Genomic DNA, 24,357 nt, shown 5'->3' with positions numbered 1-24,357 from the left:
AAACTGAGGCACGCAGGCAACTGAAATATCAGACCTCAGGGCAAAAAATAATGCTAAGGACAGGAATCAGCTCAAAGAGCAGCCCAGAAGCCCCAGCGCAGCCCTGTCCTCTCCCCATCACCATGTGCCAGCCCCCCAGCAGGATGGTCCTCAGCCCTGTGCTGTCCTCCTGCGCTGATCCCCGGTGCCGTGCGCTTCCCTACGCCCAACAGCCTCTGCTTGGCTCCTGGCCTTGTCCACCGCTTCCTTCGATTTTGTTTTCCGAGTCTTGGCCACCGTGCCCAGCCCCGCCAGCGCACGGCAGGGAGGAAGCACTCTCCGTGCTGCTGGGGGATGCTGCCACACGCAGCCCTCGCAGCGCCCGACCACAGCACCCAGCTGCCTCCAGAGCTGCTTTTTTCTTCTCTTCTTTCTTTTGTTTCCATTTCTCTTTTATTTTTTTTTCTTTTCCCAAGCAAGCCACCACAAGCTCCTTCAAACATTCCCCTGAAGATTATTCTCCCACTTGTCTGCAACATGTTTGCAATGCTGAAACTCCCGTTACCCCATCCCAGCCGTCTGTGCTTGCTTTCTTTTCTTGGCTCAGCTTCTGGATTGTAGGGACCAAGTCTGGGCATGCCAGTTCCCATTCAGTACATTTTCATACCTTTGATTCCACCTTCCCCTTGACAACCCGGGGCCAGATCCCAGAGGCTGTGCAGACATGACTCTCTCTGCCCCGTGGATGTGCCGGCGTGGATGTGAGGTTTGCTGGATAGTGGTGGGGTTCGGAGCTTGACACCCACCCTCTGGCTGCCTCCGGTTGATTTATACCTTTCTGGGACAACTCCTCTTGCACTAAACTCCAAATCAGCGTGATGGCGAGGTAGCAGAGTCGGGTGGGTGATGCTGGCTGGGTGCTCAGGGTCCTGACGTGGGTGCTGGGCTCACCCGTGGGTTCCTGGGTGCAGGAGGGCAGCGATGCCATGCCCCAGCCTGGCTGTCTGACCCATGGAGCTATAGGCTCCCCAAACTGTAGAGTCAGGTGCATTTGTGTCATCAGACAGTGTCAGTGTTAATTAATGTAATACTTCAGATTGCACTAATCATAGGTCTTGTTTGATAAAAACCCCAATCAACCCTATTTGATAAGGTTTGCAAAGTGTGGTCTTGTGGGGTCGATGGCAAGCTGCTGGCTGCAGCAGGCGTAGAATAAGACCGGTACAGAGGATGTTTAAAAATGCCACCCTTGGTGACAGAGAATCGCTGCTAAATAGCTGCTTGGCAGTGGGAAAAGACCAATAACTGTTTGTCGGGATTATGAAGCATGCGGTTTGGCAAAGCCTGGCTTAGCAAGGGTCGAGTGCAGATAGACACATGTTGCAGACCATCTTTGCATTTGTTTGTTCGCTTTGTTTTAATTTGAAACTCAAGCCTCTTCCCTGTGGTTAGATCCTCCCAGCTAAGCAAGTTTTAGCACAGAGAAGTTGCTTAAGGAAGAGAAAGGATGCTGGACGTGGCATAAAGTGAGAGCAACCACTGTTACCGCAAACACTTCCCGACCTCTGTTAACAAAACCATCAGTGCTCTTTGCTTGCTTCTCTCCATTCGGCCCCTTTTCCAAGTGCAGTTATTTTCTAAGCCAACATTGCAGGTTTTATTACTACTGCTTATTATTTAAATAATGCCAGAGGTGTGCACAGCGCTTTACAAACATGGGAGAAGAAAAGGTCCTTACTCAGAGGAGTTTTTATTATAATTTAGATCGTTGTAGTAGAAGTAATTAAGGCTGAGAGGGGGCAGGCAGCGCTGCAGACCAGTGCCAGAGCAGCAAGGCAAATGGACCGGCTTTGAGCGAGGTCCTCATGCGATTTTTCAGCTGGGACTAGGGATGCTGATCCTAGTCCCATCACAGCGAGGCGGGTGATGGGAGAAGCATCGGCTCTGCCACACCAGGTTAAGCCACTGCTTCCTCAGACACAGCTCATCTGACAATGGCGAGATCGCAGGGCTTCGAAAAGGAAAGGGGAAAACAATCGAGGACTTGTGCCACCCGGTAATGCACTGACCCAATTGTGCACTGCTGTGTAAGTGGAGGGAAATTCCTTCCTGACCCTTGTACCCATCAGCCCATGCCCTGAAGCATGAGATTTGATTTTCTTTATCTGGCTTTTCCATAATTGCAGATGTCATGTTTGGTACTCCCCCGTATCTCACCCCTTGGAAACAGCATCTGCTGCGTTAAACTCAATGGACCTTCTCCTCTGGGAGTTTGATCCTGACACTTTTCTGGGAAGTGCCTGGAAGGAGGGAAGGAGACCTGGTCCCATCAGCCTGCCAGCACTTGGGGTTTTTCCCCTGGAATGTGATGGTCACTGGTTTCTCCAGTGGGATGGCAGGTATCCAGGTGTCCCCCCACATCATGGCATATTCTCCCCATTGCCATGGACAGGCATTATTGCAACCTGCCCGAAATATTTGGAGTTTCATTTGTATGTAGACATTTATGAGAGTCACTTAGGAGTTACTGTTGCTCCCTCGGTTTGCTGGACCCCAAGGAGCAGAGTGTGCCAAGGCCAAGACCAAGTCCTGCTGCTGGTTTTTCTTTTGATGAGAAGTCACCTGAGGATGCATGAGCATCTCAAGGAGGTGGTCCTCATGCCCTGTTGAGGATAACCTCTCCATTGAGCATGGCTGGGGCTGCGTGGGGAGCAGTTGCAGGCATGGCTTGGGTACCCTCTGCTGCCTGCTGTGGGGTGGGGGACCGGGGGTTAGCTTGGAGGTGCAACCGGGTGGTTCCTCTCCTTGGCATCAGTTTCTCCAGGGCTTTGCAGGTCCTGAAGAAGGGCAGAGCGTGCTGGCATAGGGTCTGCTGGCCAGAAGGGACAGTTTGGCCAGGGAGGTCCTTGTGGCCCTCAGGGTGCTGGAAGGACACGTGGCTGGCTTGGTTTGCCAGCCCCATGGGTGCACATTGGAGGCTGGATGCTCACCAGTGCTGGCAGGCAAACCTGCCCTCCCCTTGGCTCTGCCCGCTGGCCGGGGGCGGCGTGGGCATGCAGCACCCCTCCAGCTGGGCGGGAGACGCTTTGTTTTGGCATAATGGGTGGAAAGTCCATTTTTCCCCTGAGCTCTCTCCTACCAGCAGCCAGCATCACTCAGCTCCATCTCAGCTCCCGGACTATCTGCCTTTCTGCTCCAGGCAGGAGAAAGGGATGGGAGGGTGCGAACCCCAGCGCTGAGCCGCTGCCCTGCCCGGCACCCAGGGGGCTCCATCGGTGCCCTGCGACTGGGGAGCCCCTGGGCACAGCCCGTCCCGAAAGAGTTAAAGGCTCTCGCCCCTTCCAGCCTGGGGAAGTGGAATTAGTCACGGCCTTCAGGAGAAGTGCTGGCCAGGTTATAAAAATGACAAATGAGCACAAATCAATAATGAAGTTAGTGTTTTCTGGGAATGCCAGACACGAACGGAAAAGTACATCCACACGGGCTGTGGGCGCCGTGATGAATAGGATGAGCTGCCCCGTGCGCGCATCCCTTGCATGGGCGCGTGCAGGGTGGCACCGTCCCATTCTCCTCCCCATTGTGTTGGCTGTCCCCTGGCACCATCGCTGCCATGGGAAGCCAGGACGGCTCTGCATGCCAGCACCTCCCTGGGTTTTTTGGTGCCTTTTGGAGCAGAGCTTGCACGACGCTGGCTGCTCCTTCAGCGGGAGGCACAGGGGAGGCGGCGCCAGGGTATCGGAGGTTGGGAATTGCAAATGATGCCCCAGGGAAGTTGAGCATCTGATTAATCTTCAGGACACAGGGTAGCGTTTTCACAGCACTGAGGTTGCGTTGGAGGCCAAGTTTCCTTTTCCAAAGGGACTTGGGCATATCTGGAAAGGAAACAGCCTTCTAATTAGATGGCTTGAAAATCTTTACCGTCACTCGTTACAAATACATTAATCAGCCCATATTGAAAGAAGTGCACTGCAAAACCCGACATTATTATTATTTATTGTTTAGATATGAGTGAGTTTAAGCCCTTCCTAGCCTGGGCTGTGTTCAGAAAGTGACCCAACATCCCAGTGCTGCATCTCGGCTCCGGTGTCGCTTGTTTCTGTGCAACTAGAAACCTATTTGGGTTGTCCCGGGGATTTTCAGCAGTGCTTTAAAATGGGCAGCTTTAAAATGTATAAGAAAGGGGGGGCAAATGGCCCCAGGGCTGTAAACAGGAGGAGGTGGGAGTGATGGGGCTGAGGTATGGCAGAGGTAGGATGGAGGGGGGGAACATGAAGGCTGTGGTGGAGGGGGGCTGAGCCACTCGGGGGGAGCTAGTTGCTGGCGTGCCACAGGGGGCAATGGCTCAGGAAGAGCAGTGTCGTGTTTGTACAACATTGCAGGGTTGGTGGCTTTCCCAGGGTATTAGCACATTTCTGTAATTAATATAAACTTCCTTAATCGGCCTTCTAAATGTCCTGGATTCCGGTTGACCTCTGGGTGCCTGGGCTGGGTGTCCTGCTCTCTCCTTTGGGATGTGGTGTCTCTCGGAGGCAGTGCCCAGTGCCAGCAGTTCTGTCAGCAGCCTGTCCCTGTCCCTGCACCTTCCCAGCTCCCTCCCGGCCACGGATGCCGTGCAGAGCCTGAAGGGCAGGTGTGAAAATGCAGATATTGATCTCTCACGGTTCTTCCCTGCCTGCAGTGGTCTGGGTGATGCCAGCAGGTTGTGGGAATGCAGGAGATCGCCTTCACGCTGCATCTCAGTGGGAGCAGGGATGCAGACACTTTTTCACTGCCATTAATGTTTGCTTGGCCAATTTGCCACCTTCGCACGTACGCAGACTTCAGGTGCTGCTCTCTGCCTTACACACCTCCTTAGATGCATCAGCCACTTTCTGTCACGGCAAGTGACCCTCCAGACCCTGAGGAGAGCGAGCCTTCGGAGAGCATGTGCACGGGTTTAGTGGCTGAGGGTCACGGATACCTGGGAAGTGCTCATCATCTCGTTCCTTTGAGGAAATCAATCTGGGATGCTTACGCTGCTCATTTTCAAGGGGTTGTCTTCACCACCACTTTCCAACTGGAAATAGCGAAGCCAGTGCAGGCAAGCTCGTTGTTCTTCCTTCTCCCTCCGTTGTCCTTATGGTGTAGGTGAGGTCTTACCATGCTTCAAGCCAGCTTTTCACTACGCTGCAGGATGGGCAATCCAGAGCACAATCCAACGTGGCCCCAAAGCAGAAGCTCTAACTCCGGACACCCAAAGAACTTGGCAAGCTTAAAAGAACCTTCAGGAAACCAAACCAACATCCCCCTCTCTGTGTGCTTGGAAGGAATGAAGCGATACTTGGGCATGAAGGGTTCCCAGCCCCTCTTTGCGGTCAGCCGAGGTTGCCCTTGGCAGCCGAAAGGCGTGCGGTGCCCTGTTTGAATGAGATGGACCTTGGGATGCGATGGGTGCCATCCCCCTGCTCCCATGGGTGCCTGGCAGCAGTCTGCCCGGGGCACATCTCGCCGTGCTATGGCACAGCATGTCTGTGCAGAAGGTGCTGGCAGAGCCAGGCTGCCTCGGTGCAGAGCCGGACTTTTGCCATGACCACGGCTCCATCGCTGCTGGAGCCGTAGTGGTGCACCGGTGCAAAGCAATCTTCCTGCCTTGGGTCCTTGCCAGCGCTGAGAGCTCTGCCCCACGTCCCTGAGCATGCGGTGGCACAGATCCAGCCCCTGCGCTAATGAGATGGCTTCAAATAAGAGTTAATCATTTGCCAGCCGAATGCTGCCGGGGTGTATCTGAATTCCTCGCTCCTATGGACACGCTGTCGTGTACTAGATTGTTGTGCTCTCACCCAAAGCTGCTGCACCAAATGTTTTGCAACAAAAAACCCCAAACCACATGAAAGTAGTCGAGTTTCATATTTCATTATAACCCCAAATTCAGGTTTGCCAAGAGTTTCAGTAGTTTTATGAACCTTTCCCATGAACCTTCAGCAAAGACTGTAGCTGAACCTGATGTTGATGAGAACCCAGGTGTGACTCAGTCGCTTTTGAGCAACTTTTGAGGTTTGTGCAAATGTGAAATTTGAAGGCTTTCAAGAGGAAGGAAGAAAGTAACACAAAAGCACGTCAGAGCTGATGACAGCATTTGCAGGGAGCCCTGTGCACATCTGGGGCCAAGCTGTAGTTCCCTGGGGACCTGGGCCCGGAACCCAGGCACCCGTGCTGCTGGGCTGGCACGCCTGGCACCTGGGCTTTGCTCCGGGGGATGCTCTCAGCGTTGCTTTGAACCCACTGGGCAGCATCGCCATCACCCCAGCCGCTACGATTCAGTAAGTGCTGGTGCTCTGAGCACTGTGGCTCTGGGGGCCAGCCCGTGGTTCTCGTGGCAGCATCTCCCGGCATCTGCCATGGCTGGGGCTGCTTTGCTTTGGAGCGGTGGTGGGTGAGCCCGGGCTTTGCTCTCGGCGTTGCTTTAGGAATAACTCTGCGAAAGTCAGCGGTGTGCAAGGAATCTCCCGAGCCAAAAAATAAAAGGTGGGTGCCATGCAGGGTGGGGACGGGGGTCCTTGCGAGCCACGCCTGGCGCACACTGTGTCCTGCCTCGGGATTATGTGTGTTATTATATCCACACGCGGACTGCCTTTTCGGCAGTGCCGTCTTTCCTTTCTCCAGCAATTTCCTGAAATAACGTTAGGGAAATGTGAAAATCTTGAACTTTTGAACCTCCCCAGAGGACGGTGTGCAGGGGGGTGGCGGCAGGAGGGGGGGACGCCTGCCTTCTGCCTGCCGTTTATTTTGGCCACAGGACCTGGTGATGGGGAGGAGGGGGCTCGCTGGTCCCCTGGCCGGCCGAAGAGCCAGATCAGTGCTGCCCCTTATTAATTAATGGCTTTCTCATCGGTGGGTCAGAGAGGCGAGGAAGCCAGAGGAAGTTTTCTTTTGCTCGCAGATGCCGGGGAGAAGGGGAGTGCCTGGGCTGGGTGGCGAGGGCAGGGGGTGACGTGTGGGGGTGATGGATGGGGCCTCGGCGTTTTAGCTGGGCTCTGGATGCGGGCAGCTCACGCCGGTGAGGAAGACAGGGGAAGGGGAATACGCTGCGCCTGGAAAGTACTTTTCCCTCTGATGAACTTCAGAGGCGTATAAATCACTGCCAGGCTGCAGCTGCGAAGCATGTGACGCTGGCAAATTAATGGTCCTTCGGAAAACGCCGGCCATCACGCTCCCCTCCTCGCCTTTTAAAGGCACAGCCGGCAGCCCCATGTGTGGGAACTGGGGGGTCGGGGCTGGGCTGGAGGAGCCCCATGTGCCTGCTGGCCCCTGGGTGAGCTGGGGCTGGGTGTGCCTACGGAGGGGAGCTGGCACGAGGGGCTCCTGCAGCGCTCTCTGCGGTGCAAAGCTCTCTGTGGTGCAGCACGATCTGTCGTACAACACTTATCTGCGGTGTAAAGCTGTCCACGGTGCAAAGCTCTCCGTGGTCCAACACAATTCCTTGTACTACAACACCATTTGTGGTGCAGAGCTCTCTGTGGTACAAAGCTTTCCATGGTCCAACACAATCCTGTCATACAACACTGTGGTGCAAAGCTCTCCATGGTGCAGTGCAATCCATGGTACAAAGCTCTCTATGGCTCAAAGCTCTCTGTGGTGCAATGTTTTCCATGGTGGGCTCCTGCGGTGCAAAGCTCTCCGTGGTGCAACACAATCCATCGTACAACACTATCTGTGGTGCAAAGCTTTCCACGGCTCAAAGCTCTCCATGGTGCAGTGCAATCCATGGTACAAAGCTCTCCGTGGCTCAAAGCTCTCTGTGGTGCAGCACTCTTCATGGTGGGCTCCTGCAGTGCTGCCTGTGGTCCCTGTGCAAACAGGACCCAGATGCTCCTGGGGATGTAATTTTTTCCAGGGTGCCTTGGGCACAGGGCGGGTGCCTGGTGGGAGCTCCTGGTCTCTGGGTAGTGGTGCCTCTGCTGCGCACTTGCCCACCTGGGCTTTTGCCACAGCAGTGACCTGTGGAGGATGGAGACACATCCAGAGCACAGGCACACCAAAACCTTACAGCTGGGGTGTTGAATTTGCAGTTGAGGTGGTCAACACGTCAGGGGCTGGCCACCCACCTGGTGCAGTGGGTTGCCAAGTGCTGTAAGCAGAGGACCATGGAGCATCTTTCTGATGGTGGCATCGCGAGGCCACTGCATGCGAGGGCTGGGCATTCACGCTTGTGGGGCACGGCCATCCCATACTGACCTTGCAGGCAAACGGCTGCAGGGCCAGAGGGCAGTGGGAGACTCCCTGGCTCAGCCAGGGCCACCCATCCTGCTGCCTGCCCATCACACCATCTTGCTTGCTCCTCTTCCTCGCTCTTAAAAGCTGCTGCGGGAGAGGAGGAAAATCCAGTGCTGCAACTTCTGCCCGGTACTGCTGGTATGCAGGAAGGGGAGGGAGCCGAGCTGAGCCAAACAGTTAAAAATTACTAAATACTTCCCTAATATAATTAGGTTTCCATGCAAGCAATTGCCTTAATTGCCAGAGGGATGTGGGGCAGTGGGGAGGGAGCCAGCCTGGGCTCTCCCTGCACTGCCGCTCCGGCCAGCATTTCGTAACCCAGTGCAGCGATGCTCTGCTCGGGCTGGACCGAGGACCTCGTGGGGGAAGATGTCCCCAGGAAGCCCAAGTAAGGATTTGGCCCAGGCTGAGAAAGAAGTAAATAAGTGTGTTTTGCAAACATTGTGGGGCTGGAGGCGAGCACTGGCAGGGGGCTCTGCAGGACCCATGTCAGCCCCCCACCCCCGGATGGGTTTGCTGGGGGCTCAGCTCGAAGGCTATCTGGAGACACTGCAGTTTAAATTGCTGTTTGTTTTCTAACTGCTGTTGGAGCAGGGAAAGTTAGGCAGGCAGGCAGGGAAAAAAAAACCAACAGAGCCCACTCTGTGATTTACGTGGTAAGGGAGATAAGTGGGGATTTAAAGAGAAGGGAATATATAATTGAGACGAACATGTAATATGAGCACGGATCCAAACAGAGATCGTAATCAGAAGTGTTAGGAGAAGCTGAGGTTTATTAATGAAATGTCTCATCTATTTGTCAGCTGAAGAGGAACAGCCTTTCCCCAGCAGCCGGAGGTGGAGGGGGCGGACGCAGGGATTGCGCTCGGTGTTCCCGCTGCCGGCGCAGAGATCGAGGCTGCCATCTTCCTGCCCAGGTGGATGATGCTCGGGCCTGAAAGCGAAGGCAGGGTTGGAGGAAAAAAGGCAGTACATGGTTTTTAGGAAGCTGGACATTGTCATTTTCCTCACCATAATCTGCTGTGGAAGTCTGGAGCTGGCAGAGCTCTGATAACTGCCCAAGGAAGGGCTTCCTCAAAGCCCCTCTCCTCCTCTGCTCTCGCGCCCAGCGCTCTGCCCTGGGGTGCAGTCACTTGCCGGCTGCCAGGCAGGCACGGGGGTACTTGGCAGCTGGAGTAAACGCCCCGCAGCCTTGGGAGCAGCCTCAGCTGCTGGGTTCAACCGTGCATCTGCCTGTGGGTCTGCGTGGGGCTTTTCCACAGCTCCGACCTGCTCGTGGGAGCAAAATGCTCCTGTCCAGCTCGGTTCCTGCCCTGGCACTCGCTACGGCTGCCTCGCTGCTCGCCCTGAGACCAGCGCTTGGCTGCCCTGCAGTCCTCCGTCTGCTCCTGGCCCGGCTGCAGCCAGGTCACGGTGCCCAGGCATGTCTGGGAGCCGCTGCTGACCGCGTGTCAGCAGCCACGTTGGCTCGCAGAGCCGCGGTGTTGGCTTGGGAAAACCCTACTTCTGGAGCCTGGAGCCTGCAGTCTGGTGCAGGCACATCGCACATCTAAGCCAGCTTTGGAGGGAACATTGGTAGACGTGTGGAGCGTGTGGAGCATGCAGTGCCCCATTAGTGTCACTGGTTTTTCAGTAGCCAGCGTGGCTGGGAATTTAGCTGGTTTGTTCTTGCTGTATGGTTTGGTGGGTCTGCTGCCCGGGTGATGTATGGCATGTGGTATAGCTCACCAAGCGCCTGGTCTCGGGGTGACACCGTGAGAGATGCACACCAGAGCATAGGGGACAGTCGCCCTATTTCATCCTCCGCTCGCTCACTGTGAGCCCTGCCGCAGCGTTGCTGCTGGGGCATCTTCATCCGTTGGGGTTCCTCAGGCACGAGGACGATGCTGGCAGCATCCGCGGGTTTAACCTGGGGCCATATGCAGTTCCAGCAGGGAAAGGCTCTGACTATACGTGAAGTGAACATTTTTGTAGGGGTCCTTCCCCTTCCCAGGCCCTCACAGTTATCTGTGGACTGATGAAACGCCTGGAACGCGGAGACCCGCTGGACATTGACCCAACCATGCCGAGCTCAATTAGCTGAGGCTATCTGATTGGACTTGGCACAGCCTAATTAGCTTTGGATTTGAACCAGAAACTCAAACCCAAAGACAGCTTGCAGGCAGACCGTCCTTTGCTGCAACCTTGCTGGGATGGGGAAAGACTTTCTGAAGCCTCTTCTGTCACCCGGGAAGGGGGAGCAGCCCACTGACCCTGCCTGCCCATCCCGCTGGCCACACGGCTGGCGCCGAGGGGGCTTAAACCTTCCCTCCTGGCCAGTGGGTGTTACTGAATCCAGGGGGATCACGTAAGACTGGAGGCAGATGCTTTCTCCTGAAAAAACATGTGTGCCCTCTAGTTTCCAGAGGGAACTTCCTTTTATTGAAGGTGACCCGGCTCTGGCAGCTGCCATCCCTATCTTATCCAGCACCTTCCTGGGTAGGCACCCAGTTCTCGGGCTCCTTCCCCTGGACCTCCAGCTGCAGTGGATAAAGTGGGTGGTTTGTCTCTGAGGCAAGCGGCTGGCTCTGGAGCGTGCTCCAGTCATTGGTGGAGATGTGGAGAAGGAGCTAAGATGGGAACGGCTGGCTGTTTTGGGACCTTAGGATCCTTTGCCCATCTGGGTTTCCAGCTCTTTGTGCTCTGTGAGCATTAAAGCACAAAAATGCTGGTGGGAAGGGAATTCCAGGCGTCTGTTGACCGACCTAATGCCAAGCATGAGCTGGGAGGTGGGCATTTCTCCAAGGAGGCTTGGAAAATGGTGTTCCCATGGGCTGCCCTTGCACAGCTCCCAGCAGTGAAGCCCTCTGGAGGGATGGTTCATCCCACTTGGATGCACATAAGATCTCTCCTGACCAGGTGAGACACCTCATGCCCAAGCCAGGCTTGCTGTGTCTCAGCTGAGGGATGGGAAGACCCATGTGGCCTTGTGGTCACTTGCTGTCATCCAGCATCTCCTGAGGAAAACTACCATACCTCTTTTTCCGGAAAACTGGGTTTGTGCAAAACCAGTTAGTGGCATTGCCTTTTGCTGGTCGCGGTGTGGCTGGTGGCAGTGCAGCTTCGGGGTGTTGGGATGCCAGCTGCACACTGGCAGCGAACACCAGCGCCAGCCGCGTTGGATCAATTAAAGCCCATTATGCCAAGTGAATGACTGTAATTATCTCAAATCTGGATTAATGCACGCGCACAGCACCGTAATATAATCCGTCTGGCTGGTGGTTTGTAGGCCGTTGTTCCTGGAAGCCAGACGCAGAAGGGAATCCGCAATACGTGGCCGTATCCTCCCCCTCTCACCTCCTCCTGCTGCCTCAGACCCCAAGGATGGAGCTTGTCCCATTGGATGGATCCTGCACATCCAGTGTGGGACCTTTTAAAGAGATGTGGGCCAGCGATTGCTCTCAGCACTGACTCGGAAGTGTGGAGGTGCTGTCTCTCCTGCCAGCACCTCTGGTCCATCCCGGTAATTGGCAGACACAGGGTGGATGTGGCACTGCCCCCGGCATCTCTGGGTTCTGCACCTCTAGGAGCTGTTAGTAAGGGGGAAGGATGTGGTTTAGCCCCCAGATCTCAAAGCTGGTGGCAGGGAGAGCCGCTGGGCTGCTCTCCCACCTGGTCTTTGGGATCTGGCTCATCCCAGATCCCTGGAGGGAGAATACGGAGAGGCGTGGGGTCCCCTCGCCAGCTGCCGGCAGGCAGGGCAGCGGCACATCCCAAGGGGTGACGCCGTGGGAAGCAGCGGGGCCATTTATTACTGCCCCCCGGGCTGTGAGCCCCGCAGCGGGCTGTAACCCAGCCATGGGCATGGCTCGTGGGGAGCGGAGCGTCCCCTCTGACCCTGGGGGTCGGCAGCCCCAATTCAGAGCCGGGAGCTCCCCTTCACCAGAGCTCTCAGCCCTGCGTCATGGCACGCTTTGGGCTGCTTCTTCCCCTGCCTGCTTGGAGCGTTTTGAGGGATTGAGAGATGAGGGGAGTATTTTAGGGCTCAAGGCAGCAGCTTCCCTAGCAGGGGAGCTTGCTTAGCTCCAAGTCTGAGACCCTTCCTCACATCCATCCCGCTGTCGGGAGCGCAGCATGGGGAAGGGACCCGGCTGCTGGGGTGCAATGATGTGGGGCAGCGTGTGATCCGGGTTCGCTGGCGGCCCTGGCACGTGCCACGTGTGCGGCTCGTTGCCACGAGGTCCTGGGGGAGCTTCGACGTGAGACGAAACTTCTCTTTCTGCTAGAGCAAGACTAATGCTTTCGAGCTCCCCTTGCGTCTCACTGGATCCTGCTTGGTTTTTCATAGCTCAGAGCGTAGCACCCCCTCAAGGGCAATTCTAATTTCAAATTCACTTCCAATTTGCCCGTAAACCCATAAAACTGCAATTGAATGTAATTAAAAGGCCATAATGAGCTTCAGCAACCTGCGGGACCACTGCGCTTTTGCTCTCACCGTGCTCTTTTCGGAGAACGGGATGGAGTCAGGGAGGCTGCGAAGGTCAGCGTGGGCAGGGCGGGGGAGGGGCTTCAAGCAGAGCTCCCCAGTTCCTGCGAGAGGACAGGTGGACGTAGGGAGGCACCTGGGTGCCACCAGCACCCTGTGCCCACGCTGGTGATGCCCGTCAGGGAAGGCTGAAGGGACCCCCAGGTGCAGCTCTCCATCTTTGCAGAACAGAGGGAGCATCTTCCCCTCTGTTAGCATCTTCTGCTGCATTTTTGGCTTCACCGATGCTCTTTGGAGGCTGGAAGGGTGCCAGCAGGTCCAAGTCCCCTCTCAGCATGGCCTGCTTTGCTTCTGGTTGTGTTTGGGGCAGGTTAGTGACAGGGGACAATTGCAGTGACAAGGGCTCAGCCTTTGTGCTTTGGGAGTGAAGTCTGGGTCCCCCAGACTTCCCTTTTGGGGGTGCATGGGGGCACCCCGGAAGATGGAGAGATGCCACCCCAAGCGGGGTTTGCTCAGGAGCTCCTACCACCGCCATGTTTGGGGCAGAGAGCCGGGTGGGGGGCAGCAGCCCCCATCCCGCTGCCATGTGCCAGGCAACACCTGTACCCCAAAAAGCGCCGGGCTTGGAGGGGCCGGACAGCCCCCGCTTCGGGCTGCGATGGCAGGAGCTGAAAAGAGCTGCCGCGTTGAGTCCTTCAGCAGACGCCTCCCGGCACCACTGCCAGCCCAGGAGCCCTGGCAGTGACACTACACTGCACCTATTATTGCCTGTTCCTGCAGCGGGTTCCCAGCCAGTAAATTAGGGGCACTCGCTGAGCCGCTGACAGCAGAACAGAGCGCATTGTAAGAGCAAGGACAGCGCTGGCCCTTGAGGGATGAAATAGGAGCCTGTAATTTCTCAGGACTGTTGTGACATCTTTGCACAAGCATGTGATTGAGTCACATTTGCTTTATCAGCAGAATCCTTGTTTGCCTGGGTGCACCCTCCCCCTCCACCCACCACTGCCAGGCTGGGGAGAGCCGAGCTGCGCTGCCCGCTCCCCTCCCCTGGGCTCGCCTCCCCCTTTGCTCTCCGAGGGGCTCCTCACACTTTCCATATGTCAACGCTCTCCCGCTTGCCCACGCTTCCTGCTTTTACTTTCTCCACGCCGAGGGGGTCTCGGAGCCTGCCCCGTCTGCTTGGGAGGGGCAAACGGAAGAAAATATGGGTGGGGGGTCCGCCGCGGGTGGGGGAGATGGGTGGTGATGGGGGTGCGTCGGAGCAGGAAGCCGGGAGCGCTGGAGGAAGAGGCGTTTGCGAGCGTTTCCTCTGGTGACATGGCAGCTTGCAGGGAGAGCGGCTTCTGGAAAATTCCTCTTTTTGAGTCCTTCCCCCTCAGAGACGGGAATAGCCCTTGCAGGCTTCCAGCTCTGCCAGGGGCTCCGGGAGCGGGATGTGCTTATAGAGGGCTTCTGAGAGGGTAGGATGGGGTTTTAAAGGCAAAAAAAAAGGCAAAATGAGCCCGCATGCCAGCGCTGAGCATGCTTGGTCAGCCCCGGTGTGGGGTCTGTGCCCCCCCTGTGCACACACATCTGCAGTGGGGCTGCTCCCCCCGATCCATGCTGGCGCGGAAGCATCAGGCAGAAGCATCCCATTTTTTGCTGTGGGTCCTGTGGTGGGGGATCACCAGACCTCTGGGCATCCGGGCTGTAGCAGGCGATGGGGTGAGTTAGGGGTGAGTGTCTCCCAAAGGTGACCTTGCGGTGCTTTAAGCCAGAAAATGGGAGTACTGGTGAGCCTGTGGTCATCCACGCAGGTTGCCTGGGGAGAGACCCCCCAAACGCCACCCAGCACTTGCCAGCCTGAGTCCACACGACCACATAGTCGTCTTTCTCCTTGGTGCTGGGGAGGTCTGATGTTACCTGCAAAGCTGCATTCAGAGGAGAAAATAAAATAGGGCAGAGAGGGAGAACGAGTGTTGGAGCTGCAGGGACAGAGGTGTCCCAGCTCTGCCCCATGGGGTAGGGATGCTGCCCGCTCCGTGGAGTGCTGCTATGAGGTTTGGGGTGGGAACCACTTTGGAGAACCCCTTGGCCCGGCGATAGGATGCTTTTGCACTGCTTCTTCCCCTTCAGCTTCTGAGAGGAGACCTGAGGTTTCCCTGAGCGGTGGCAGCAGGGGCTCAGGCTGCGGGAAGGAGGGGTTGGCGTGCAGAGTGCAGTGGAAAAGCTGCTCTTGGGCACCGTAATCTCATGCCACAGCCTGTCAAGCCCATAAAGCGGAATGCTGGCAGGAGGCAGTAGCTAATGCCTGCCCATCGCCTGCAAGGCTGGCAGCACGCAGAGAGGTGCTGCTGAATTTCCTCCAGCCAAGGAAACCCCCTGGAAGGGGACCCCAATGCTGGGCTCGAAGCCCCAAAACGCGCCTCTGCTGGGTTTGGCAGCTCTTGCTGGCAGGTTTTGGCTGGCTCGGGTGGGAGAGGGGAGCAGGGATGAGAAGCTGTGTGGCTTTGAGGTTTTAGTTTGGTCAAAGTGAAAGCCAGCGGGAGGAAGAACCCACCTGGAGCAGAGAGCAGCCGAAACTGTGTTTCTCACCATCTCAGTGTGGCTCAAACCGCCACAGCATCTCCTGGCACTTCTCAGGGGAAAGTGCTGATCGCAGCTGAAGGAACTCTCCCAAACCTCGGAGCAGGTTCCTGAAGAGAAACTGCACGTTCACCAAGCCCCAAACATAAGGCATTTGCACTTTTAAATGCCTGCAAAAAGACACATTTCTGTGTGCTGTCTCCCGTGCAGGCTTCGGGGGGGGGGGCGAAGGGGGGGGCTGTGAGGGATGTTCTTGGATTTGTCTTTGTACTCAGGTCCAGAAATGTAAAAAAAAACCCCGCAATTCAAGTTATTTTTTGGTGAAATCGCAGCTACTGAGGACCAACACGCTTGATTGCGCTGTGGACCAGTGCTCCTGCACCCTTTTACCTATAGCTGTGGCAGCAGTGCTCAGAAGGGATGTACGGATAACATACAGCTGCTTCTTCTGACACCTTTGGATGTCCATTCCCAGGGATGCCCCTGCCACACGCCTGGCACCTGAGTGGTTTAAGGGGATCAGTTGCTTCTCCTTGCTGGGCAAGGTGCTATAAGTGCAGTTTAATATGCTTGGGCCACGAGATGATGCTTGTCTCTTGGATCCAGGGGTGCTTTTCTGGGGTGACAGCCACATGCACCGTGTGGGTCAGCCTCCTGAGTTTGCCCAAGTCGGGCACTGTCAGGTCCACGGCAGCAGCCAGCACTGGAAGGGGACGAGGCGGTTCTTGCTCCATCCTTGCTTCAGTTCTCAGCTGCGCTGGTATAAATTGAGAGCAGACTTACTCAAGATTGTAGGCCAGGGGCTATTTAAATTCATCCGCTGTAAACATACTCTCTGTGAGTTTTGATCAGGGACAAAAGTGAGGACCTGACCTCTTGTGGTCACTGTATTACCATGGCGATTTTCAAATGGAAACTACGGTCAAACTGTCGTGTCCTGCCCAGATTTGCTGCCTGCCCGTTGCTGTCAGCATCCCGCCTCGTAGGTGGGTGCAGGCTGTTCGCCGGTGGTGCCTTGGTTTGCTGTGCTGGCTGCACCGGGGAAGGCGAAAGGAAGGGAGGTGGAAACCTCCATCATTTGAGGTTCCTTGGATGGAAAGCAAACGGGGCGATTTCTTCACTGCTTTTGAGGAGTGAGAGCAAACGGACGGTGATTTTCACTACCGAGTTTGTTCAGGGAAACTCACCACCCACAGAGGCACGGAAAGAAAGAACAGTGCTCGCAGGGCTCAGTGCCCTGCATTTACGTGCAGATTCCTGTGCATTTGGGTGTCAAGAGTTTTGAACCTGGTCAACACCAAAGAGACGCTGGAGAGCAGAGGAGGAGGGTGTTTCCAAAAGCGTGATCTCAGCTGCTGGTCCTGATCCCCTGCAAACGTGGCCCCACAGCACTGCAAAGCCCTAACGTGGAGGGCTGACTTAAGGAAGGGAGTGGCAACCCAAATTTAGAATTTCCTGCTGTTTAATACCCAGAATTGATCTGCTTTCTGATTACGGAGGAAGAGGTGCTGAGGGGGAAAAAATAAAATAAAAAAAAACACCACCAAAACCGGAAGCTGGGGGATGCGGGCGGCTTTCCAAATCTCGGCTGGCGTCAGGGCTGGGCGCGTGGGGCACTTGCACCGTGGTGGCTCCCTGGAGCCGTGGGGTGCCTGCAGACCCCTCTGATCCCACTCAGCTGGGCTGTGGGGTTGTGTCCTGGGTCCCCAACCCTCCTCGACTGCAGAAAAGTATGGCTCCAGGAGTCTGTGCTGTGAGATATGTTTGGTTTTTTTTTAACTTCCCCTCTCCGAAGCAGAGTGCCGAGCCACTGAGCTGCTGAGTAAACTCCCTGGATATGGGAGAAAAGGTTTTCCAGCAGAGCTAGGTCACTGTAGTTTTACTGGCAAAGCCTCTTAGGCATAAATGAAGATTATACTGGTGAAAGCTTATGCTGGTACAGTTTATTCTGGTACAAATGAGCTATCCTGGGAAAAAAGCACCTCTGTGCTGTTGTAATAGTTTCTGCTCTGGGCCATTTTGTGGTCCTGAAATGTTAAAATCACAGCCCTTCTTGGTGTTGCCATATCAGCAAAAGCTGTTGTTAGCTGTCAGGCTGCTGTGGACGTACCCTGGCCAAGCAGCAACACTTGAGTCCCCTGCACTGGATGGTGAAATGCAACAGGGAAGTATTGCGAGGGCTGGTGGCGTGGTTGGATGCTTTCAGCGCTCCCATGGGTCTAAACCTGCCCGCCCAGGCTGCATCCAGACATGGATGTTTGCTGGGCCAAACTGGAGGTTTCGGCTGTTGGCCCCAAGGATGCCAAGGGGATGGAAAACAGCAGTGAGGCTGCCCAGGGACATTGTCTACCTGGTCTGAGTGTCTCATGCAGCCAGGTGAGGATGGGGACAAATGTTTCATGAAGATGTTTTCTTCTCTTATTGAAAATTAATAGTAGGTAAGAGATTGCTGTCTGTCACGGAGGCAGGAGAGAAAATAAAAATACGAGGAAGGTTGATTCAGCAGTCGTGATGCTAGCCTGTGTCTTGCAATAGCCAGGATCTATTCCCAGCTTTGGCTCCAGATTCCTGCATGACCTTGCTGAAGGTCACGTAAGCCTGTGCCCTACTTGTGGCGTCTGTGTCTGCCGGTGGGGCCACTGCCTCATCAGGAGCATCGCTCTCCCGATACCTTGGTTTCCCCAGCTGTGAAGCAGGGGTGACGGCATCCAAAAGAGATCTTGCAAGGACAGGTATCTGCTAAGGCAAAGGGCAGCGACGAGCACCGTGCCAGAAAAACAAGACTCAGGCTCCTTATCTGGAGGCCAGATCAAAACCCGCTGGCTCTAGTCTCTGTGTGATGGTTTCAGCTGAATCGTCTTCCCCTGCTGTGGAGGAGAGCTGAAGGTGTGCGCATGGCTCCGCACCGCCGCCTGGCTTGGCCGCTTGAGCTGGATCCTGGGGCTCTGCCCTAAATGTCATATTCGTTGGGAAAAATTCCCATCCAGATTTTCTGGCTCGCGGGCTCATGGTTTTTGAGAAAGAAAAGGAGCTTCACTGCAAATTCCTTAGCTGCCAAAGAGCTCTCGTTCTGATCTCCCAACTGCCATGGGGCATCTTATAAGATATATAGAGGTCGTTGTGTTTTAAACAAAGGACACACAGAGAAAATAGCTGCAATTTATGGGTGCGGCAAGAGGGGAAATGCTTTAAGGAGTTTATTTATTTATTTATTTTATTTAGAAACCAGCACAGTTTATTTTGGTCAAGAGATAGTCACACACAACGGCTTTAAATGGCAAAACTATGCAAGAAAAATGAATAGTCTCACACCACTTGAACTGAAAATGTGTTTGGGAAAATAGGTCTCCTGTTTGCTGCAGTCCAAGTGGTATGCATCAGTTTGGGGGTTTATTTGTTTCTATTAAGGCTATTTCCTCAATCTAGGCTTTTTCTCCTTTTCAGATTGTTTTTTGCTAGCGTTCCTTTAGCATTCCAGGTCCTATAGGATGCCTGTGATGAGTGAGGCGGGCAGACTTCTCCTGTCCAGCTCTACATCCCCACCTCTCCACCTCGAGTCGTTATTTTCCCCAAATGCATCTCCCTGCTGGGAGCACTGACCCTTCACCTGGGGGCTGGCAGCATCTGCGCTGAGTTGCCTGAGGTGGACTCTTCATTTTGCTAAGCCAAAAAACCCAAACCCCAAACCCAAACCCTTTTCCATATTTGCCGGTTGGCTGAGGGTAAATGTTTCCCACGGCTGCCGCTGTTGCACTGGGGTTTGGGCTGCAGAGGAGAAGGTGTGTTTATGAGGACTGGGAACATCCCAGAGTCCAAGGGCTTGCTTTGAACTGGGCTTTGAGTCATGGTGCTCTCAAGAAGTTCAGGTCTGGTTCAGATTTCAGAGCGTTTGGCCAAAGGTTTTGGGTGAAAACACACCCAAATGTGTCCGTGCCTGCACAGGCTTCTCCCTGGCAGGCCTGTTCAGTGCAGGGTTAGTCCTCCTCTCGCCTCCTTTCCTTTCTGTTGTTGTTGCCTGAATTATTTTCTCCAGACCAACCCCTACCACACACACCCAGTTCCTCGCTGGGTGCCGGGGATCGTGTCTGTGGGGAAAGCAAAGCATGTAAACAGGATGGGTGCGGGGAGCCGGCTGGGAGGCGTGGGATGCCTGGGGATGGGGAGCTCCCATGGTACCCAGGGGATGGGTATTTTGGGAGAGGTGCTGGCCCCGCACGTGCTTTGCTTTCTGATGTGCTTGAGTAGGCACGGGCCGGTCGCCAGTAACCTGCCTGTGACCTCTCCTGCCTTAAATATTCAGGATCTTTTAAAAGGAAGGACTGTGCTTCGCTGCCTTCCCTTTGCCGGCAGGTCAAGTGCCTGTTTCCTCTGGCCAAGGGATCCAGCGCATCCTTGGAAGGTGTCCCGTCCATCACGTTGGCTAGCAGCTGGTTTTGGGGGTCGGCCAGATTAGAGCTGGCTGGGACCCCGTACCCAGACACACAATTGCTGCAGGATGAGCTCCCGCCTTTCCCCCCAGACCCAGGACGGCGGTGGGGGCATGGCTACACCCCGGCTTGCCAGAGCCCACCACAGCACCTGGCCCCACTCCACCAAAAAGCAGAGAGCCAGGAATCACTCTGTCCCGCTGTGCTAAACCCCAGGAGCAGACCACGAAGCCTTGAGGAATTTCCCGGGGTTCCTGTTGTGCCGCCCGCACGTCACTCAGCTGCGGGTGACGTGGTGGCCGGTGGTTGTTTTATATCAACATCCTGCGAGAGCCGATGGCGAGGCCAGCCCCACAGGGACAGGGATGCTCGCCTCTGCCCTGGCCACAGAGATGCCTGCCAGGGCGGGTGGTCCCGGCGTGCTCCTTTCGGCATCAACGCTGGCACCTGGCAGGGACACAGGGTCCGGGTGCATGTCCCCTCTGCCTGTCTCAGATGGAACAGGACACCCAGGCAGAGGGAACTGGCAGCACCCTGGAGCCTAATCCCCATTTTTGCATCCAAGCCCCCTTTGCTCTCTGGCCCAGGGATCCTACTTCTGGCTCTTGTCTGGGGATTTAAGGAATTATCTGTGCAGGGAGCGAGCCTCTCCCGTGGCGTGTGTAATTCTGTTACACCTGCGGTGGGGACGGCACATCAGGGGCGTGCTGGCGACGGCTGGGTTGCGTGGGGGGGGCACGTGCCACAGGGGGCTCTGGGCACCAGGACAGCATGGCTGCCCATGGCAGTGGCTCTTCCCGGGAGAAAACCTTGGCGGTCCCTGCGCCCCACCAGCACCCACACAAGGCAGGGATGGGGCTGAATGCTTCAAGGCTGGAGGGGAGGTGCTGGGGGGGGAGGTGTGACCATGTGGGGTGCAGGAGTGTGATGCTGGGTGCAGCAATGGGATGCTGGGTGCAGTGGTGGGACTTTTGGTGCAGCGCTGGGATGCTGGGCGCTGTGATGGGGCTTTGGGTGCAATGATGGGATGCTGGGTGCAGTGGTGGGACTTTTGGTGCAGCGGTGGGATGCTGGGTGCAGTGATGGGGCTTTGGGTGCAGTGGTGGGATGCTGGGTGCGGCGGTGGGATGCTGGGTGCATGGCTTTGTGAGAGGAGCATTGCTGCCTTGCTGGGCCTTTGCTTCCTTGTGCTGGGGTTTCCCAACCAGGATTGGTGATCTTCAAGGAAGATTGCTGGGGCTGGGCTTTGGGTTCAGCAAGTGGGTTTCCCACTGTGTAACATTTGTATGCTAATTGCTCCAAACCCCTGGGGAGATAGCTGACCCCATACAGGTGACTGAAGACAGTATTTCCCAGAATTTAGTTAACTCTGGGGCTTGTAGCCAAAAGCAGTGGCTCCCAGCCCTGCCATGAACAGCCCCTGGCCAATTGGCCATGTGGGTGCCTGCCCCTCTCTGGGCCAGTGTTTGCTGGTGTGAATTGGGGGTCCCGGTGGATGTTGGGGTGAGCGGTGGCAATGCCACAGGGCCCCTGTCCCCACTGCCTTCCAGTCCCCGGTCCCTGCTGCCTTCCGGCAGCTCCTCCTTGCAGCCTGCCGGGGGGCCACGAGTCAGCCCCTTCCTCGCTCGGGATTGTTTTGCAAGCAGCGTGACAGGATGAGGAGGAAATGTGCCAGGAATGGCTCCATGTCTCCTCTTGGGAGAATTGGAGTCTATTTTTAACCCCCTCTTCCCGCCCCTCCTCCTCCTGCTCCCCCAGGACGGGGGAGCTGCTGGGGTGCCAGCGGACACAGCCCAGCCGCTGCTGCCGGCAGAAAGGTGCCCACTGGTACCCACGTGGCAGGCAGGCATCTTCCTCCGTGCTGGCACATGCAGGCATCCCAATGGCATGCTGGTGCCCTGGACAGACACACAAAGCACATGTGCAATGCACAGACAAGTTCTCACCACCCCTCTTCGCACCAGGGGAGGTTTAGATTGGATATTAGGAAAAAGTTTTTCACTGAAAGGGTGGCCAGGTATTGGCACCAGCTGCCCAGGGAGATGGTAGAATCCCCATCCCTGGAGGTGTTTAAATAATGCGTAGATGTGGTGCTTAGGGACGTGGCTTAGTGCTGGACTTGGCAGTGCGGGGTTAACAGTTGGACTTGAAGATCTCAATGGTCTTTTCCAACCGAAATGATTCTATGATTCTATAAACTGTCCTCCCCACCACTGCAGTGTGCAGGTGCTGCCAGGCACACAGCCCCTCCACGCTCCCCGTGCATGGCCTGTCCCTGCCATGCTGTGATAAATCTGGATTATGCTGCAGCACAGAGGGCATCTGTGGTGGGGTCGCTACCCGTGCATCATCAGCTGGAGCAGAGATGCTGCCTCCGTGGCAGAGTTAGAGCTGGGGTGCAGTGGGTGGGCGACCTGGAGGAGGGCAGTGGTGACAGGCTGTCCAGGCAGAAATGCTCTCAGTGTCTTAACACCTGCAGAGGTGCTCCAGCAGAAGGTGGTTTTGAAAGATGGAGGATGCCTTGGGAATTTCAGGGGCAGGTTGAAGAGCAGCCCCTCGGCAGGGTGCGGGGGGCTGCTGCTCAGGGCTTGCTGCGGCTGTATGTCAGAGCCTGTCCTGGATGGGAGACTCAGCCTCGTTTCTCTCTTTCTTCCTTTGCAGATTTCTCCAACCAAGTCAATTCCACGTCCCTGAATTCTCCCACGAGCCGGGGGCCCATGGCCACCCCATCCCTCCACCCGTCCATTGGGCCGGGCATCGGCTCCTCACTGGGCTCCCCGGGCCAGCTCCACTCGCCCATCAGCACCCTGAGCTCGCCGATCAATGGCATGGGACCTCCGTTCTCCGTCATCAGCTCCCCCATGGGCCCGCACTCAATGTCCGTCCCCTCCACCCCTAGCCTGGGATTCGGCACCAGCAGCCCACAGGTAAGGGGAAGGTGGCAGGGTTGTCACTGCTCTCTGTTCGGCTGGGGAGAAGCCACCTCGATGGGTTTCCCAATCCAGAACTGGCTCTGGTCTCCTGGCTGCAAGCCCTGGCTCACTGAGCCGGCAAGCACAGGGAGATAAACCCCAGCGCGGGCAGGCGCCGAAGGGAGGCAAAAAGCAGAAGCACAAGGGGGAAAATAAGCCAGAGGCATCCTGCTGCTCTGGCCAGAGCTGGGTGTCTGCGGCTGCCTTTGGGGCTGCCCTGGGTGGTCTCTGAGGGACCAGCACGGCTGGCCATCCATCCCCTCCCATCACTTGTCCCCTCCAGTCCTGCCCTATTTGTCCCCAAGCTGGGGGTGAAAGGCGAGCAGTGACTACCCCTGGGTCACCCGGGGGCTGGTGTAGCTCTGGCAGGAGCAGAGCCACCCTAGGGCTGTCTGCACCCTGTGCTTCTCCCCTGAGCAGTCCCATCCCCTCCCTGGGAATCAGCGTGTCCCCTCCAGGGCCAGCGCATGGTCCCCATGGCACGGGCCAAGGGGTCCCCTGCCCGCTGCCCCTTTCTCCCTGCAGGGGAAGGACTAGCATTTGCCGGCTGAAGATTATGTAAAAAACCTCCAACTACAGAGAGATAAGCTCTTTTTAAAAATAGCAAGATCGGGGCGCGTTGGCCAGCCCCTGCCACCTGTTGCTGGCTGCTCGCTCGGTATATGTTTAGTAAAAGGGCAGATTAAGGAATTGGCCACCACCTGCCACTTGCTGCGGGTTTATTTATTCCAAGCCCTCTCTGGGAGTCAAGCACCTGCCGGCACCTTTATTTTTAAATATTGGCCTGATTTATTTCCAGAGATAACAGGTCTTTCTACCCAGGGCTGGGGAGGGCTGTGCCACTGAGTCCCATCCCTGGGGACCCCCAGGCAGCTTCCCCAGGACGCAGCATCCCCATGCCGGCCGGAGAGGCGGCAGCTTTATTTGCCTTTTGATGGGCTTCTGCCATGCAGGATCTGGCCTGTGACCCCCACAGATGTGGGGGGACCTGCACCCTGCAGCCCGGTGTGGCTGGATCCCGCTGGGTCCCGCTCCCTGCTGTGGGAGGTGAGTGGGGTGGACACGCCGCATCCCATTCTGTGGCCAAGGGAAGGGGAACTGTAATGGTGCCTGTGAACGGGTGGCCAAAGCAAAATTAGCAGCAAGAACACCAGAATGGTGGGGAAGGAGCTGGAAGGGGGGATGTGAAGCAACACAGGGGTTAGCCACGAGCTGGGGAGAAAAGGGGGAAGGGGTGATGCACCTCCAGCGTCAATTATAAGGTGCGGTTTGCTTTGGGGACCAGTGAGCTGGGGGAACCGAAATAAAGCAGAGACATAGGGCAGAAAGGGGAATTGAGAGCATGGTCAGACGGTGCTGGGGAATGAGCTAGCAGCGCGGTGGCTCCAGCCTTCAGCACGGTGCAAGTCCCCATCCTCTGTTCAGGGACTTGTCTTAAGTGGTTTTCCTAGAGGTGACAGTTAGGAGGTCTTCAGCCTAATGGCTCTTGCCATCTGTTCCCTGTCTGGGCGCATTAGGTCCCTGTCCCTGCAGCGGGCAGAGACGCCTACCTGGGCCCGTGGAGGAGTGCGGGAGGAGGAGGAGGAGGGTGCAGGCAGGCAGCAGGGTGGATGCTCAGAGGGGAGCGCAGCCCCCTGCGCCACTGCACCGGTTGGCAAAGCGCTGGGGGTAATGAGGCGTGCGGCCCCCGTCGCCG

At 56.3% G+C, this 24,357-nt stretch overlaps 1 protein-coding gene across 6 annotated transcripts in view; it reads left to right on the top strand.

Annotated features, from left to right (window-relative positions):
• RXRA (retinoid X receptor alpha) overlaps window positions 1-24,357 on the top strand; it is a 118,615-nt gene that overhangs the window by 55,560 nt on the left and 38,698 nt on the right. For all 6 annotated transcript variants that reach the window (XM_037399377.1, XM_037399376.1, XM_037399378.1 and 3 more), the window contains one exon: window positions 22,351-22,616. In XM_037399377.1, coding sequence (XP_037255274.1) covers window positions 22,407-22,616 — 210 coding nt within the window. In that variant the 5' untranslated portion in view covers window positions 22,351-22,406. Of the gene's footprint in view, window positions 1-22,350; window positions 22,617-24,357 lie in introns of those variants that run through there.

This window comes from Falco rusticolus, chromosome 9 (genome assembly GCF_015220075.1).
Source record: "Falco rusticolus isolate bFalRus1 chromosome 9, bFalRus1.pri, whole genome shotgun sequence".
Taxonomy (NCBI): Eukaryota; Metazoa; Chordata; class Aves; order Falconiformes; family Falconidae; genus Falco; species Falco rusticolus.
The sequence above is the reverse complement of the archived record's forward strand: the minus strand, read 5'-3'. Positions and strand labels throughout refer to the sequence as shown.